Source organism: Bufo gargarizans, chromosome 10 (assembly GCF_014858855.1).
Source record: "Bufo gargarizans isolate SCDJY-AF-19 chromosome 10, ASM1485885v1, whole genome shotgun sequence".
In the NCBI taxonomy this organism is placed as follows: Eukaryota; Metazoa; Chordata; class Amphibia; order Anura; family Bufonidae; genus Bufo; species Bufo gargarizans.
The window spans coordinates 48,158,041-48,174,090 of record NC_058089.1 but is presented as its reverse complement, the minus strand read 5'-3'; the positions used below and the strand labels follow the sequence as shown (position 1 = coordinate 48,174,090).

Below are 16,050 nucleotides of genomic sequence, written 5' to 3'. Positions count from 1 at the left end.
TTCTGCAGACCTCCTCCCCAGTGTGGCCAGACGCATGTTGCTGCGTTTCAGCTCCATCACCCCCCCCCCCCCCCCCCCCGCAGGTTATGGGCCTCCCCCAGATCAATATCAGATTTGATGCGGGTCATGTGGCCACCACAACCAGTGACTGGCAGCAGCGGAGACGTCACCCATGCGTCATGTCACCGGGACACACTTCTCATGGGTGACACGGGTTTCCACCCGGCCGGAATCTTACTGGCCAAGCTGGTAATTTAGTGCCGATGCCAGTGATTTTTTTCTACTGGCAATATTAATTGCTGGTATTTTCCTATAAGGATTTTTACTAATGAGCGCTTCCATTGTGGAGTGCTCATTAGTACAGCCTTTAATAACTCCCCCCGCCCCTAAGTTAAGAAAAATAAATAAATAAATGAATGAACTCACCTGATCCATTTGATGGCGCCGCTGTGAACACTCGCTGCTCACAGGGAGCTTAGGACAGGACCTGCGCTCCAGCGTGATGACATCTCGCAGGTCCTGAGCTTCCAGTGAGCAGCGAGCGTTCACAGCCGCGCCATCAAATGGATCAGGTGAGTTCCACTTTTTTGTTGCACAGAGTAGAGAAGGGGGCACTAATGGGGGAATTAGTAATTCTGAGGGGCACTAATGAGGGCATTACTATTACTGGGGCACTAATTAGGACATTAATATTATTAGGGGGCACTAATGGGAGCATTATTAATTCTGGAGGCACTAATAGGGGCATTACTATTACTGGGGGGCACTAATGGGGGCATCAATATTACTGGGGAGCACTACTCTTACTGGGTGGGGAAATGGTGGCATTAATTCTGGGGGCATTACTATTACTGGAGGGCACTACTATTACTGGGGGGCACTAATGGGGGCATTAATATTACTGGGGGGAGCTAATGGGGGCATTATTAATTCTGGAGGCACTAATGGGGGCATTAATATTACTGGGGGCGCTAATGGCGACATTATTAATTACTGGGGGGCACTAATCGGGGCATTATTAATTCTGGGGAGCGTTAATCGGGGTAGTATTAATTCTGGGGGCATTACTATTACTGGAGGGCACTGCTATTACTGGGGGGCACTAATGGGGGCATTAATATTACTAGGGGGGCACTAATGAGGGCATTACTATTACTGGGGGCACTAATGGGGACATTACTATTACTGGGGGGCACTAATGGGGGCATTAATATTACTGGGGGGAGCTAATGGGGCTTATTAATTCTGGGGGGCACTGACATTTTTACCGGCCCATTAGACTACCAATATTTCCCTAAGAGTCTCTGCTCTGCAATCACATATGGAGTCAATGCTTCTGGGAGTCCTCTGCTTTCACTCTGGCTGGCTCCAAGTTGTTGCCCTAGCTGACCAAGTGCCATTATTCACACCACTGAAGCTACGGTCATGTCCTCTCACCACCTGGTCCCTTTGCCATTATCCAAAATGGCGACACCATAGATAACAGTCAGCAAGTTTCTTCCCGGTCACGTGACTTCCGGCGCCTCTCACTACTACAGTGCGGCGGGGAGGATGTTGCAAGCTGCACCGGAAGTCGGGTGCTCGGCGCTGTCTGTCCCTCCACTTCCGGCGGTGATAGTGCGAACTCACCCGGCCTGTGAAAGGAAGTAAACATGGCGTCTGTATGGGATGAAACCGAGGTAAGAGGGGAGGATAGAGGACAGAGAAGAGCCGCCATGGCTGCCGTAACCTTCGGTCCAGGTCAGGAGTGCAGTAGCGGGTCCTCAGAGGGGGCAGCCATCAGACCAGTGTGTGCTAGTCCTGGGCAGCCAGCAGTCATACTGCTCTAGACACAGCAGCATGGATTGACAGGTCATGCTGGGACTTGTAGTTCTTCAGTTAGTGATTGGTCTCAGGCTGCCTATGGGGTTTCAAGGGATTTTCCAGTATTTTGTTTGGAGAGGATGCTGTGGGTATAACAACAACCCCCAATCTCCTAAGCAGTCAGATTTCCTCTCATAAGACGTTGTCTCGCTATAAAGGAATTGTAGATCTCTGCTTGCTGTCAGTGAATAGAAACATTGCAAAAGGATGATGACGATGATGTCCTGCTCATCTAACAGTACTGCAGGTGAGGGTACTGGGTGTTCTGGTTCACTGTAACGATCCCTGCACCTGTAGGTGTAAGCCAGTATGTTTCCATTTACCCACAGCAAGCAGATATATTAGAAATTATGGGAGATTGAAACAAGGAATATGAGCATCAGCAAACTGATTTCCCTCATTATATTGCATGACATGCCTCCTCGGGCCTTTGTAGAAGCTAAATGCGTTCGGTAGGGGATACGGCTTTGCTGGTTTAACTCTGTCTGTAACATTGCAGCAGGATGGGGTGGGACAAGAAGTCCTCAAGATGTCAACAGAAGAGATTATCCAGAGGACCCGACTCCTGGACAGCGAGATCAAGGTGAGTCCTGCTCCTGTGTACCGTAATATATATGTGTGGAATATACAGTGTAGTATATGGGTATGGTACGTGTGGCGTAGACAGAGTGTAGTATATGGGTATGGTACGTGTGGCGTAGACAGAGTGTAGTATATGGGTATGGTACGTGTGGCGTAGACAGAGTGTAGTATATGGGTATGGTACGTGTGGCGTAGACAGAGTGTAGTATATGGGTATGGTACGTGTGGCGTAGACAGAGTGTAGTATATGGGTATGGTACGTGTGGCGTAGACAGAGTGTAGTATATGGGTATGGTACGTGTGGCGTAGACAGAGTGTAGTATATGGGTATGGTACGTGTGGCGTAGACAGAGTGTAGTATATGGGTATGGTACGTGTGGCGTAGACAGAGTGTAGTATATGGGTATGGTACGTGTGGCGTAGACAGAGTGTAGTATATGGGTATGGTACGTGTGGCGTAGACAGAGTGTAGTATATGGGTATGGTACCTGTGGCGTAGACAGAGTGTAGTATATGGGTATGGTACCTGTGGCGTAGACAGAGTGTAGTATATGGGTATGGTACCTGTGGCGTAGACAGAGTGTAGTATATGGGTATGGTACCTGTGGCGTAGACAGAGTGTAGTATATGGGTATGGTACCTGTGGCGTAGACAGAGTGTAGTATATGGGTATGGTACCTGTGGCGTAGACAGAGTGTAGTATATGGGTATGGTACCTGTGGCGTAGACAGAGTGTAGTATATGGGTATGGTACCTGTGGCGTAGACAGAGTGTAGTATATGGGTATGGTACCTGTGGCGTAGACAGAGTGTAGTATATGGGTATGGTACCTGTGGCGTAGACAGAGTGTAGTATATGGGTATGGTACCTGTGGCGTAGACAGAGTGTAGTATATGGGTATGGTACCTGTGGCGTAGACAGAGTGTAGTATATGGGTATGGTACCTGTGGCGTAGACAGAGTGTAGTATATGGGTATGGTACCTGTGGCGTAGACAGAGTGTAGTATATGGGTATGGTACCTGTGGCGTAGACAGAGTGTAGTATATGGGTATGGTACCTGTGGCGTAGACAGAGTGTAGTATATAGAAAAAAGACCAAAGATGACCCAATGGTGAGAGTGGGGGTAAGTGCCCACCCAACAAAACCATGGGCCACCTGTACAAATGACTCGGTACCAGCTCCTGAGTATAACAAGTAAACAGAAAATGGAGCTCACACAGTACCGTTATAAAACAGATGTAATTTTTATTGTAACATGATTAAAATATATATAATAAGCCGTTAAAAATGAGTGACAGAAAAAAACGCCATCCTGGCGCTGCACACGTGTAAAAAGGGGTAACAAGCGTATCCAAATGTAATGTAATTACCGAACATTTAAATATACAATAAATTATGCATATAAACAATATACAGGATGAGTCTCAAAAACGTTGACTACATGGCTAAGATATTAAAAACCACAAACATATGCTTAAGTGCATAGACTAGAGTAAATTCACAGTGATCACCAGGTATAAGAGGTCAACTTTACCTAATGCCAATAAGAATAAAAGGCAGAGACCTACCTAATGATGACAGTGTGCTGTACCAACCAGGATGGCGCTACCCCATGATATATAGGTATGGTACGTGTGGAGTATACAGTGTAATATATAGGTATGGTACGTGTGGAGTATACAGTGTGATATATAGGTATGGTACGTGTGGAGTATACAGTGTGATATATAGGTATGGTACGTGTGGAGTATTCAGTGTGATATATAGGTATGGTACGTGTGGAGTATACGGTGTAATATATAGGTATGGTACGTGTGGTGTATACAGTGTAATATATAGGTATGGTACGTGTGGTGTATACAGTGTAATATATGGGTATGGTATGTGTGGTGTATACAGTGTAATATATGGGTATGGTACGTGTGGTGTATACAGTGTAATATATGGGTATGTGTGGAGTATACAGTGTAATATATGGGTATGGTACGTGTGGAGTATACAGTGTGATATATGGGTATGGTACGTGTGGAGTATACAGTGTGATATATGGGTATGGTACGTGTGGAGTATACAGTGTGATATATGGGTATGGTACGTGTGGAGTATACAGTGTGATATATGGGTATGGTACGTGTGGAGTATACAGTGTGATATATGGGTATGGTACGTGTGGAGTATACAGTGTGATATATGGGTATGGTACGTGTGGAGTATACAGTGTGATATATGGGTATGGTACGTGTGGAGTATACAGTGTGATATATGGGTATGGTACGTGTGGAGTATACAATGTGATATATGGGTATGGTACGTGTGGAGTATACAATGTGATATATGGGTATGGTACGTGTGGAGTATACAATGTGATATATGGGTATGGTACGTGTGGAGTATACAATGTGATATATGGGTATGGTACGTGTGGAGTATACAATGTGATATATGGGTATGGTACGTGTGGAGTATACAGTGTGATATATGGGTATGGTACGTGTGGTGTATACAGTGTGATATATGGGTATGGTACGTGTGGAGTATACAGTGTGATATATGGGTATGGTACGTGTGGAGTATACAGTGTGATATATGGGTATGGTACGTGTGGTGTATACAGTGTGATATATGGGTATGGTACGTGTGGAGTATACAGTGTGATATATGGGTATGGTACGTGTGGAGTATACAGTGATATATGGGTATGGTACGTGTGGTGTATACAGTGTGATATATGGGTATGGTACGTGTGGTGTATACAGTGTGATATATGGGTATGGTACGTGTGGTGTATACAGTGTGATATATGGGTATGGTACGTGTGGAGTATACAGTGTGATATATGGGTATGGTACGTGTGGTGTATACAGTGTGATATATGGGTATGGTACGTGTGGTGTATACAGTGTGATATATGGGTATGGTACGTGTGGAGTATACAGTGTGATATATGGGTATGGTACGTGTGGAGTATACAGTGTAATATATGGGTATGGTACGTGTGGAGTATACAGTGTAATATATGGGTATGGTACGTGTGGTGTATACAGTGTGATATATAGGTATGGTACGTGTGGAGTATACAGTGTAATATATATGTAAAAATCTGGGGTTTGAGCATGTCATGAGTAAGGGCTAGAATTTTATTGTGCCTGAAACATGTAGACCTGCATTCCTGTACCTGGATTTTACTGAATATTGAATAAAGCTTTGGATTACCACGAATACAAGCTGGACCTACCAATCCTTTTTTTCTCTAGTGTAATATATAGGTATGGTACGTGTGGAGTATACAGAGTGTAATATATATAGGTATGGTACGTGTGGAGTATACAGTGTAATATATAGGTATGGTACGTGTGGAGTATACAGTGTAATATATAGGTATGGTACGTGTGGAGTATACAGTGTAATATATAGGTATGGTACGTGTGGAGTATACCGGCTAGAGGCGGCCAACAGATTCCTAGAACCCCTTTCCACTGTACAGTCTTCCCCAATAATCCTATTCTTTCATTATAATATTGTAATCACTTAGATATATGATTTATTACATACACAAAGAAAGCTTCATTCCATTCCAACAACTCCTACTTTCTTTGTCAGTGAGTGTATATATGTACGGTACATGTGGCATATACAGGTCCTTCTCAAAAAATTAGCATATTGTGATAAAGTTCATTATTTTCTGTAATGTACTGATAAACATTAGACTTTCATATATTTTAGATTCATTACACACAACTGAAGTAGTTCAAGCCTTTTATTGTTTTAATATTGATGATTTTGGCATACAGCTCATGAAAACCCAAATTTCCTATCTCTAAAAATTAGCATATTTCATCCGACCGATAAAAGAAAAGTGTTTTTAATACAAAAAAAGTTAACCTTCAAATAATTATGTTCAGTTCTGCACTCAATACTTGGTCGGGAATCCTTTTGCAGAAATGACTGCTTCAATGCGGCGTGGCATGGAGGCAATCAGCCTGTGGCACTGCTGAGGTGTTATGGAGGCCCAGGATGCTTCAATGCGGCGTGGCATGGAGGCCATCAGCCTGTGGCACTGCTGAGGTGTTATGGAGGCCCAGGAGGCTTCGATAGCGGCCTTAAGCTCATCCAGAGTGTTGGGTCTTGCGTCTCTCAACTTTCTCTTCCCAATATCCCACAGATTCTCTATGGGGTTCAGGTCAGGAGAGTTGGCAGGCCAATTGAGCACAGTAATACCATGGTCAGTAAACCATTTACCAGTGGTTTTGGCACTGTGAGCAGGTGCCAGGTCGTGCTGAAAAATGAAATCTTCATCTCCATAAAGCTTTTCAGCAGATGGAAGCATGAAGTGCTCCAAAATCTCCTGATAGCGGCTGCATTGCCCCTGCCCTTGATAAAACACAGTGGACCAACACCAGCAGCTGACATGGCACCCCAGACCATCACTGACTGTGGGGACTTGACACTGGACTTCAGGCATTTTGGCATTTCTCTCTCCCCAGTCTTCCTCCAGACTCTGGCACCTTGATTTCCGAATGACATGCAACAGTCCAGTGCTGCTTCTCTGTAGCCCAGGTCAGGCGCTTCTGCCGCTGTTTCTGGGGAATGCGGCACCTGTAGCCCATTTCCTGCACACGCCTGTACACGGGGGCTCTGGATGTTTCTACTCCAGACTCAGTCCACTGCTTCCGCAGGTCCCCCAAGGTCTGGAATCGGTCCTTCTCCACAATCTTCCTCAGGGCCCGGTCACCTCTTCTCGTTGTGCAGCGTTTTCTGCCACACTTTTTCCTTCCCACAGACTTCCCACTGAGGTGCCTTGATACAGCACTCTGGGAACAGCCTATTCGTTCAGAAATTTCTTTCTGTGTCTTACCCTCTTGCTTGAGGGTGTCAATGATGGCCTTCTGGACAGCAGTCAGGTCGGCAGTCTTACCCATGATTGCGGTTTTGAGTAATGAACCAGGCTGGGAGTTTTTAAAAGCCTCAGGAATCTTTTGCAGGTGTTTAGAGTTAATTAGTTGATTCAGATGATTCGGTTAATAGCTCGTTTAGAGAACCTTTTCATGATATGCTAATTTTTTTAGATAGGAAATTTGGGTTTTCATGAGCTGTATGCCAAAATCATCAATATTAAAACAAAAAAAGGCTTGAACTACTTCAGTTGTGTGTAATGAATCTAAAATATATGAAAGTCTAATGTTTATCAGTACATTACAGAAAATAATGAACTTTATCACAATATGCTAATTTTTTGAGAAGGACCTGTACAAACTGCTGCCCTGATACTCTGTATTGTGTAGTACAGTATACAACAGTGTGGAGCCACGTGGGCTCCCAGACAAGGATGCAGTGGTCACATAGTGGTTAGCAGAAGGGATTAGTAATAAGAAGAAAAGTAGAACGGAGTGTGGCGGGATAATAACATCCATGTGTTGTTTCAGATCATGAAGAGCGAAGTCCTGCGTGTGACACACGAGTTACAAGCCATGAAAGACAAAATCAAAGAAAACAGTGAGAAAATCAAAGTGAACAAGACACTTCCTTATCTGGTGTCCAATGTCATTGAGGTGCGATGTGCTCCGACCCAGTAATCCCAGTTCAGTCAGCTATAGTGTACTGGTTATCTGTAAATCTGATCATTCTTGTCTTCTCAGCTGCTGGATGTTGATCCTAATGACCAGGAGGAAGATGGCGCCAACATTGATCTTGATTCACAGAGAAAGGGAAAGTGTGCAGTAATAAAAACCTCTACCCGACAGGTAATGACATACAGTGCAGACGCCCCCCACAGATCTGTGTATTTGTGGTGCGGTTAGCAATTGCATTGGGAACAATTACTGCCATATTTATCAAGACCAACACCAATAATTAGTGATGAGCGAAGTTATAAAACAGTCGATTCGGCTACTTCACTGAATTTCACACAAACACTGCACCCATAACCGCAATACATTATTGCAGATTTTCCGCAGGTCTCACCCTTCCATTGAAAAGGGTGAAATCTGCCCAAAAAGAACGTGACAATTGACATTCTTTAGACTTAAAAATCTGAACAGGAGAAAAAAAAAAAAAAGCAAAGTGTACCTGAGATTGGTCTAATCTCATACATTTTCCTGCTACTGTATTATTGTACATTATTTTCTGCACGTAATCCTTAAAGGGATTATCCAAGACTGTAACAGACCTCCCAGAGTGGCCAACCTGTGATGCAAGGGGAGCAGGTCACCGCATCGGCCAGCGATTGGCTGCGGATGACTGGCAGAGCACTGTGCTCAGAAAATTTATGAAGGAGCAGCAGTGTTAACCCAGCACTGCTACTTCTTCACTTTGAGTGGTGGGAGTCCCGGCAGGTGGGCCCCTGCAGATCAGTACGTTATGGCATATGTACCATTACATAGTGTTGTGGGAGTTCCCCTTTAGGCTGGTTTCACACTGCATTTTTTAAATTTATTTTTTTACCACCATGTTTTGTTGTGGATCCCAAAAAAACGCCACTGGTAGATGTTAGGTCTGAAAAAAAATGAACAGCAAAAGCTTGTAAAAATGTTTAAAAGCCTAAAAAATGCGGACAGCAAACGGATGTCGTCTGTGTGCTGTGACTGTCCACATCCAAGTAGCCGTTCCGTAAATTATAGAACCATGTCCTATTCTTTTCCGTTTTGTGGACAAGTATAGGCAGGTCTATTCGGAACATTTGTGCACGCGGCCGGTATCTGTATTTAGTGGATCCGCAGTTTGCATCCGGTCGTTAGCATGAGGCCTAACACAGTACAACCATGTGGAGATGAAGCAGGCGGTCATCTGTTTCTTAAGCGCCCCACTATAAATTGCTGAGTTGCAATAACTCCTAGTGTTACCTGACGTCTTATGAAAAACCATAGATACCGGATGGAACAGCGTATGGTGCCAGTAACAAGCTCATTACCACTACATCTGTGTGGGGTGAGATGTAGTTTAGTTCAGCAGGTCTGAATGTGATCTTCACCCTGTTTTTCTCGCTTTCATCAGACGTACTTCTTGCCAGTGATTGGTTTGGTTGATGCCGAAAAGCTAAAACCTGGAGATCTTGTGGTAAGTCCAGTATTTCTGTTAATGGGACGACAAGTGTAAATGTGTAGTGAATCCTCACTGGGAATTCCACATGACAAGAATCTATGTAATTGAAGGCAGTATTCGAGGCTTATATGTTATAGTATGTAGTAAAGCTGAATGAACTTGAAGGTAAATATTGCACACCTTTAACCCCTTCGCTACCAGCGCTGTACATGTACGGCGCTGGAGCGAAGTGCAAACATGGCGCCCGCTCACGCATGCAGCGGGCGCAATGGCTGGCGGGTCTCTGCTGTTTCAAACAGCAGAGACCCGCAGCTAATAACCGTGACCGCCAATAATGCCGACCGCGGTCATTAAAGTGTTTAGATGCCGTGATCAAGTGAGATCACAGCATCTAAAGGGTGAAAACCCCGGAAGCTCACTCTTCCAGGCTTCTTACCGGCATCCTCTGCGGCCAATGAGGATGCCAGTAATTGATTTCAATGCCCTGGGTCTGGCTGAAGAGACCCATTGAAGCTGCAATTCTTAGTTTGGCCAGCAGGTGGCAGGCCAACATAAGAAATGAGCAATTCTGAACAATGAAAGGGTTTTCCGGGTTCAGCTCTGAACCCGGACATACCCATATTTTCACCCAGGCAGCCCCCCTGATGTTAGAATCGGAGCATCTCATGCTCTGATGCGCTCCCTTGCCCTGTGCTAGATCACGCAGGGCACGCGCTCTTTTGTTTACAATAACACACTGCCGGGCGGAGGCTTCCACCCGGCAGTGTGTTCGGTGACATCACCGGCTCTGATGGGCGTGCTTTAGCGCTGCCCTAGCTGTTTTACTGGCTTGGGAATCGCTAAAGCCCGCCCATCAGTGCCGGTGACATCACCATATTAAATGGTGGCATTAGAAAGTGCAATTTGTCCCACCAAAAATACGCCCTCATACAGCTATGTGAACGGAAAAATAAAAAAGTTATGGGGAAGAAAAATGAAGACGAAAAAACCTCCGGTATCCTAAGGGTTAATATCACTCTAAGGCCTTTTATTATCTTGAGGATCAGGCAAGGTGCTGAATCTCCTTAAAGAGAGAGAGAGTCTGGTGTGGAGACTCACTGGAAGTGCTCCATGGTATGGAGACTTATTGGCAATGCTTCATGGGAAACGAATATGCAAAGAGGTATCTCCCCAAAACGCACTCCTAAACAGCTGTCTTCAGATAGATATCTGGCTTGGGTATATTCCCTTGTCAAACCCCAAGGCTTGTTGAAAAGTCCAAACTTGACTCATAGGGAGCCACTGTCAATAGGTGGCGCTGGCGAGATGGTTCTCTTTCTTGGGCGATACCTCTTTGCATTATCTTGAGGAGAAAGTCTTCTGCGAAATACGTATTTGTTGAGTAACGCAGTTCACCAAATTGTAGTGAGATGGTTTTAATATCTTCATTTATCATTGTGGATAGAAATTTTAATTGCTTCGGCCCCAATCCCTTTATCAAATTAGCCACATGCGTCTATAAAAGGAATTGTGGACCCATACTAGGCCTTGAAGGAACAGGAAACATAGAAAATAAGCAAAACTGCAACAATTTCTCCTTTGATTTCCTCCTCTGCTTGGATACCATGAAAAAATGTCATTCTCCCCTTTCTCACCATCCTATATCTGACTATGTGATAACTGGCTACAGCAGGAACTGCCTGCCTGATCCGGATATCCGTATGCAAACGGGTACCTTGCGGATCCGTCTGACAAATGCATTGAAATACCGGATCCGTCTCTCCGGTGTCACCCAGAAAAACGGATCCGGTATTTATTTTTTTCACACTTTTAAAGGTCTGCGCAGACCGGAAAACCGGATCCGGCATTCCGGCAAGTGTTCTGGAATTTTGGGCGGAGCAAATACCGTAAAAGGGACAGAATGGAAGACATCCTGATGCATACTGAATATAATGTTTTCCATTCAGAATGCGTTGGCCCCTATGACGGAACTCAGTACCGGAAAACTTTACCGCTAGTGTGAAAGTACTGTTCAGCCACAACATTTTTATTTATTTATTTATTTATTTATTTATTATTATTATTTTTATTTTTATTTTTTTAATATCCTTTCAGGGGGTGAATAAGGATTCCTATCTCATCCTGGAGACATTGCCAACAGAATATGACTCTCGAGTTAAGGCTATGGAGGTGGATGAAAGGCCGACTGAGCAATACAGTGATATTGGCGGTCTAGATAAGCAGATTCAAGAGGTGAGGGTCCAAGTGCTTCTCTGTACTGATGCTTCTGGTTAGGCGTACACCATACTGATCATTAAACATTTCTAACATAGCTGGTAGAGGCCATCGTTCTACCCATGAACCACAAGGAGAAGTTTGAGAACTTGGGAATCCAGCCCCCTAAAGGTGTGCTCATGTATGGGCCCCCTGGGACAGGAAAGACCCTCCTAGCGAGAGCATGTGCCGCACAGACTAAGGTAGGTAGTGACTGAACATGATCAGGAGAAACCCGATGATGGAAGCAGGTAGTCATTGACATTTGTTGTCTTCTTTCAGGCCACTTTCTTGAAACTCGCTGGTCCTCAGTTAGTTCAAATGTTTATCGGAGATGGAGCCAAGCTTGTCCGAGACGCCTTTGCCCTGGCCAAGGAGAAAGCTCCGTCTATCATTTTTATTGATGAGCTGGATGCCATTGGAACAAAAAGGTTAGTATTACCATTTAGCAGTGATTTGTACCTATGACACTCTGACCTGTTACATGTGCACTTGGCAGCTGAAGGCATCGGTGTTGGTCCCATGTTCATATGTGTCCGCATTGCTGCTAAAAATGAGCCTCTTAGAGCAACGGGGGCATTGCCATTACACCTAGAGGCTCAGCTCTATCTGCAACTGCCGCGCCCTCTGCACTTTCATTGACAGGGCCAGGCCGTGAAAACATCATAATACCTGGCTCTTTCAATCAAAGTGAAGGGAGCGCAGCAATTTCAGAGAGGGCACTGCCCTTGCAGAAGGAGCAGAGCCTCTTAGAGTAACGGCAACGCCCCCGTTGCTCCTAGAGGTTCATTTGCATATATTAAAACATAATTTTTCTCAGCAATGCGGACACATAGAAAACATGAACAAGAGGTAGTGCATCCAGGACATGTTGATTTGTGGGGCCATCTCCCCCAACCATGGGGGGTGGTCCAGGAGGCTCTGACGCCCATATAACCTAGTAGGGGATATAGACTAGGACTGCTGTGAATGGACCCTGTTTATCTGTCACAAATGTGTCAACTCTATAACTTTTCATAGGGGGGAACAAAGTCCTCTAAGGTGCTCACTCTCCCCTCTACCTCAGTCATGCGCTCAGAGACCTTTTGTAAGATGTCTGATGATACTGACATCTTGTTTGAGACTCCCCATAAGCATTTCAAAGAGCAAGGAGCAGAATTGCACTGGTTTACCACTGCAAACACATCTTTCAGTGTAAGATTATATAGGATTGAGGCGTTAGAAGTAAGATCAGTCCCCACAGGAAGGGATAATGGCTCACCAGCTCCACCATCTTGCAGAGGGCTCTGTTCCATGGCTTCGGCGGCTATCTTGGTTTTAGGATAAGCGGGGTTCAGCATCCGGTCCTCCTCAGGATCTCCTGTAACACCTCAATCTTCATTCATCACCGCTCCTCCTGTTTCTTGGCTAGCTTCTCTAATAAATGGCATCAGCTTGGCAGCGACCTAAGCAGCTTTGTCTGCACGTGTCCGTGCTGAGGACTGTGGAGGCCTAGAAGGGCCCTCCGCTCTCAGTTCCTCCTCCCGAGCTCCTTCCTTGTTTTTGCGAGTCATACCGAACCCTGAAGGAAAAGGTGATTTAAATGGTTGGGTTCAGTCGCCAAAAGGTAGTGTGATGCCCTACATAAAATCAGCATTCTGTGCCATGCGTCTGCTCATATACTCTGCTTGGCCACTCCGTCAACACTGTACCTAACACATTACAAAACATAGGTGTTAGGCATCATGCACACAGCAGTGTCCATATTTCTGTTCACAAAAATAACTAAGTAAGAATACCTTACCTGTGCATCAATAGAAAGGACTGTTCTTGTCTGAAATATGGTTAAGAATATGTCATAATCTATAATTTGCTGAACGGCTACACGAATCTGTAAACATTTTGGATGTGTGCATGGCCCCATAGAGTGAATATGTCAATATGCTGTCCACAACAAATGCATGGTTAAAAAATACAATTGTGTGCATGAGGCCTTAAAGAGGTATTCTGCTTATGTAAAGTTATCCCCTATTCACAGGATAGATGATAACTGTATCTCCAGAACTCCCAAAGAGATGAATGGAGCAGCTGTGTGCATGCCCGACCGGCCGCTGTGGATAGGGATAATTTCACCTAATTGGAGCACCCCTTTATTGTAACTTTTTTGACCCTTTGTGTCGTAGGTTTGACAGTGAGAAGGCTGGAGACCGAGAAGTGCAGAGAACTATGTTGGAGCTTCTAAATCAGTTGGATGGTTTTCAACCCAACACCCAAGTTAAGGTACAGATCCACCTCTTGTATCTTTTTACCTTTCTTTTTTTTTTATCGTACAGGTCTCTACAGCCAGACTTATGTCTACGGGGTTTTTAACTGTTCCATATATTCCTGTCCAGGTAATTGCTGCTACAAACCGCGTCGATATCTTGGATCCTGCGCTCCTCCGTTCGGGGCGTCTCGACAGGAAAATTGAATTCCCAATGCCTAATGAAGAGGCCCGCGCCAGAATCATGCAAATTCATTCCCGCAAGATGAACGTTAGGTGAGTATTAATACTTCAGAGGTTGTAAAGAACAGTAGTGGTTGAAGTATTATTTGAAGGGGTTTACCCTGTGTAATTTTTTGGGATGGCTTAGTGGTGGCGCTGTGGTCCATACATTCAGGAAATAGGTTTAATGATTTTTAACTTCATAATCTAATTAAAACTTTGTGCTTCTCCTGCAGCCCTGATGTCAATTATGAGGAGCTTGCGCGCTGTACTGATGACTTCAACGGGGCACAATGTAAAGCTGTGTGTGTGGAGGCGGTGAGTAAACATTTGCTGGGCAGATGAGGGACATATATTGGTCTCGTTAAAATAAAAAATAAAAAAAGTCCTGGTTTTTCCTGGCATTTTTTGTTGCCCAAAAATACTATGGACAGGTATTACATGAAAGTCTACAGTGAAATATAAAACACCTTTTAAAAAAAAAAAAAATGTATTATTTTTTTAAATGGAGCACGTGTCATAAAGCTCGAATGCTGGGGATTTTACAAGAATAAAAAAAAAAGCGTGTGAAAGGGACCTCAAAGGGGTTGTCCCATTATAATAACTTGTCCCCTATCCACTGGATCGTTAGGGGTCCGACCACTGGGGCCCTACTGGCCACAAGAACTGGAGCTGTGGTCTCCTGTTTGAAGGAAATCCCATGTGTGTCCACCACGCCATTCTGCTCCATGGGGTCCCAGAGATAGCGGAGTGCGAGTGTTCGGCTTTCTCTGGCAGCTCCATAGAGTTGACTGGAACGGCAGCATGCATGCGTTTTCACTGTGCCATTCAAACTGGGGAGTTTGGGCCCTTGTTCTTGTGATTGACAAGGGGCCCCCAGCAGTCGTACCCCCTACCGATCAAACAATTATCCTCTCTCCTGTGGACAGGGGATATGTTATTGTAATGGAACAACCCTGTTAATTTAATAGGATCACGGACAGGAAGTCTGAGAAAATGCTTCCCCCTTTTTATCATTACTTTCTCTCTTTTTCTGAAAACCTCCAGAAATTTTTACATACACATGTCAGTGATATTAGCAGCATTTTCCAGGACCATTTAAAATGATAATGGACTGACTGGCTCAGGTCTAGTCTGCAGGATGAAACTGTAACTTCTGTACTTTTACCTGACATGTTTGTTTCCTTCATATTGTAGGGTATGATTGCTCTGCGCAGAGGTGCCACTGAGCTGACGCATGAAGATTACATGGAAGGCATCTTGGAAGTCCAAGCTAAGAAAAAGGCCAATTTGCAGTACTACGCGTAGACCCCCCCAACATGGGGAAATCAGTGGCGAATCCCACTGTTGTGTCAGGACTGTTTACTTTGTGTTACAGGAAGGAATAAACCAGATCTCTTTAAATCTACAACCCGTCCTCGTGCACGTCTGTGCGTCACACCAAGTGGTTGCTCTTGTTCTGATTTATGTCTTCCTACCATTACTTCCTCACTTTTGATAGTACCATGAAAGCATCTTCTGATCCAGTTCTGAACACCCAAAATTGGGTTGGTTTTCTGTGGTGAGTTTTATCAATGTCACCAGACTGATTCCCTGGGTGATTGCTTTGCAGGGGTCGTCTTTTACACACGCGGTGACTTATAGGCATGTCATGACCCAGGCAACCTGGTTCCCCACATTTCTCGAAAGGGTTTTCCTATCTTATAAATTGATAGGATTTGCCATTACTTTATTATCAGTGAGGTCTGACTTCTGCCCCATTCCCCTACTCATCCTGAGAATGAAGGGGCCACAGGCTGATCTAATGCTCTCCCCATTCTCTGTCATCTGCTGAGCAGGGAACTGCAGC

General features: G+C 44.7%; 1 protein-coding gene across 1 annotated transcript; it reads left to right on the top strand.

Moving 5' to 3' along the window:
• The first annotated feature begins 1,533 nt into the window (after window positions 1-1,533).
• LOC122920829 (26S proteasome regulatory subunit 6A) lies at window positions 1,534-15,609 on the top strand. The gene is made up of 12 exons (XM_044270581.1): window positions 1,534-1,679; window positions 2,363-2,446; window positions 7,870-7,995; window positions 8,083-8,187; window positions 9,437-9,499; window positions 11,579-11,716; window positions 11,797-11,940; window positions 12,020-12,168; window positions 13,900-13,996; window positions 14,110-14,255; window positions 14,438-14,519; window positions 15,399-15,609. The coding sequence occupies exons 1-12, from the start codon at window positions 1,653-1,655 to the stop codon at window positions 15,507-15,509; spliced, it is 1,272 nt and encodes a 423-aa protein (XP_044126516.1). The 5' UTR covers window positions 1,534-1,652; the 3' UTR covers window positions 15,510-15,609.
• The last annotated feature ends 441 nt before the right edge of the window (window positions 15,610-16,050 follow it).

Bases quoted from the DNA above. Each gene is read 5' to 3' on its own strand.
- LOC122920829 (XM_044270581.1), top strand. From the start codon at position 1,653: ATGGCGTCTGTATGGGATGAAACCGAG. The intron at 8,188-9,436 runs GTAATGACATAC...CGCTTTCATCAG, and splicing joins TAAAAACCTCTACCCGACAG to ACGTACTTCTTGCCAGTGAT. The intron at 11,717-11,796 runs GTGAGGGTCCAA...TTTCTAACATAG, and splicing joins TAGATAAGCAGATTCAAGAG to CTGGTAGAGGCCATCGTTCT.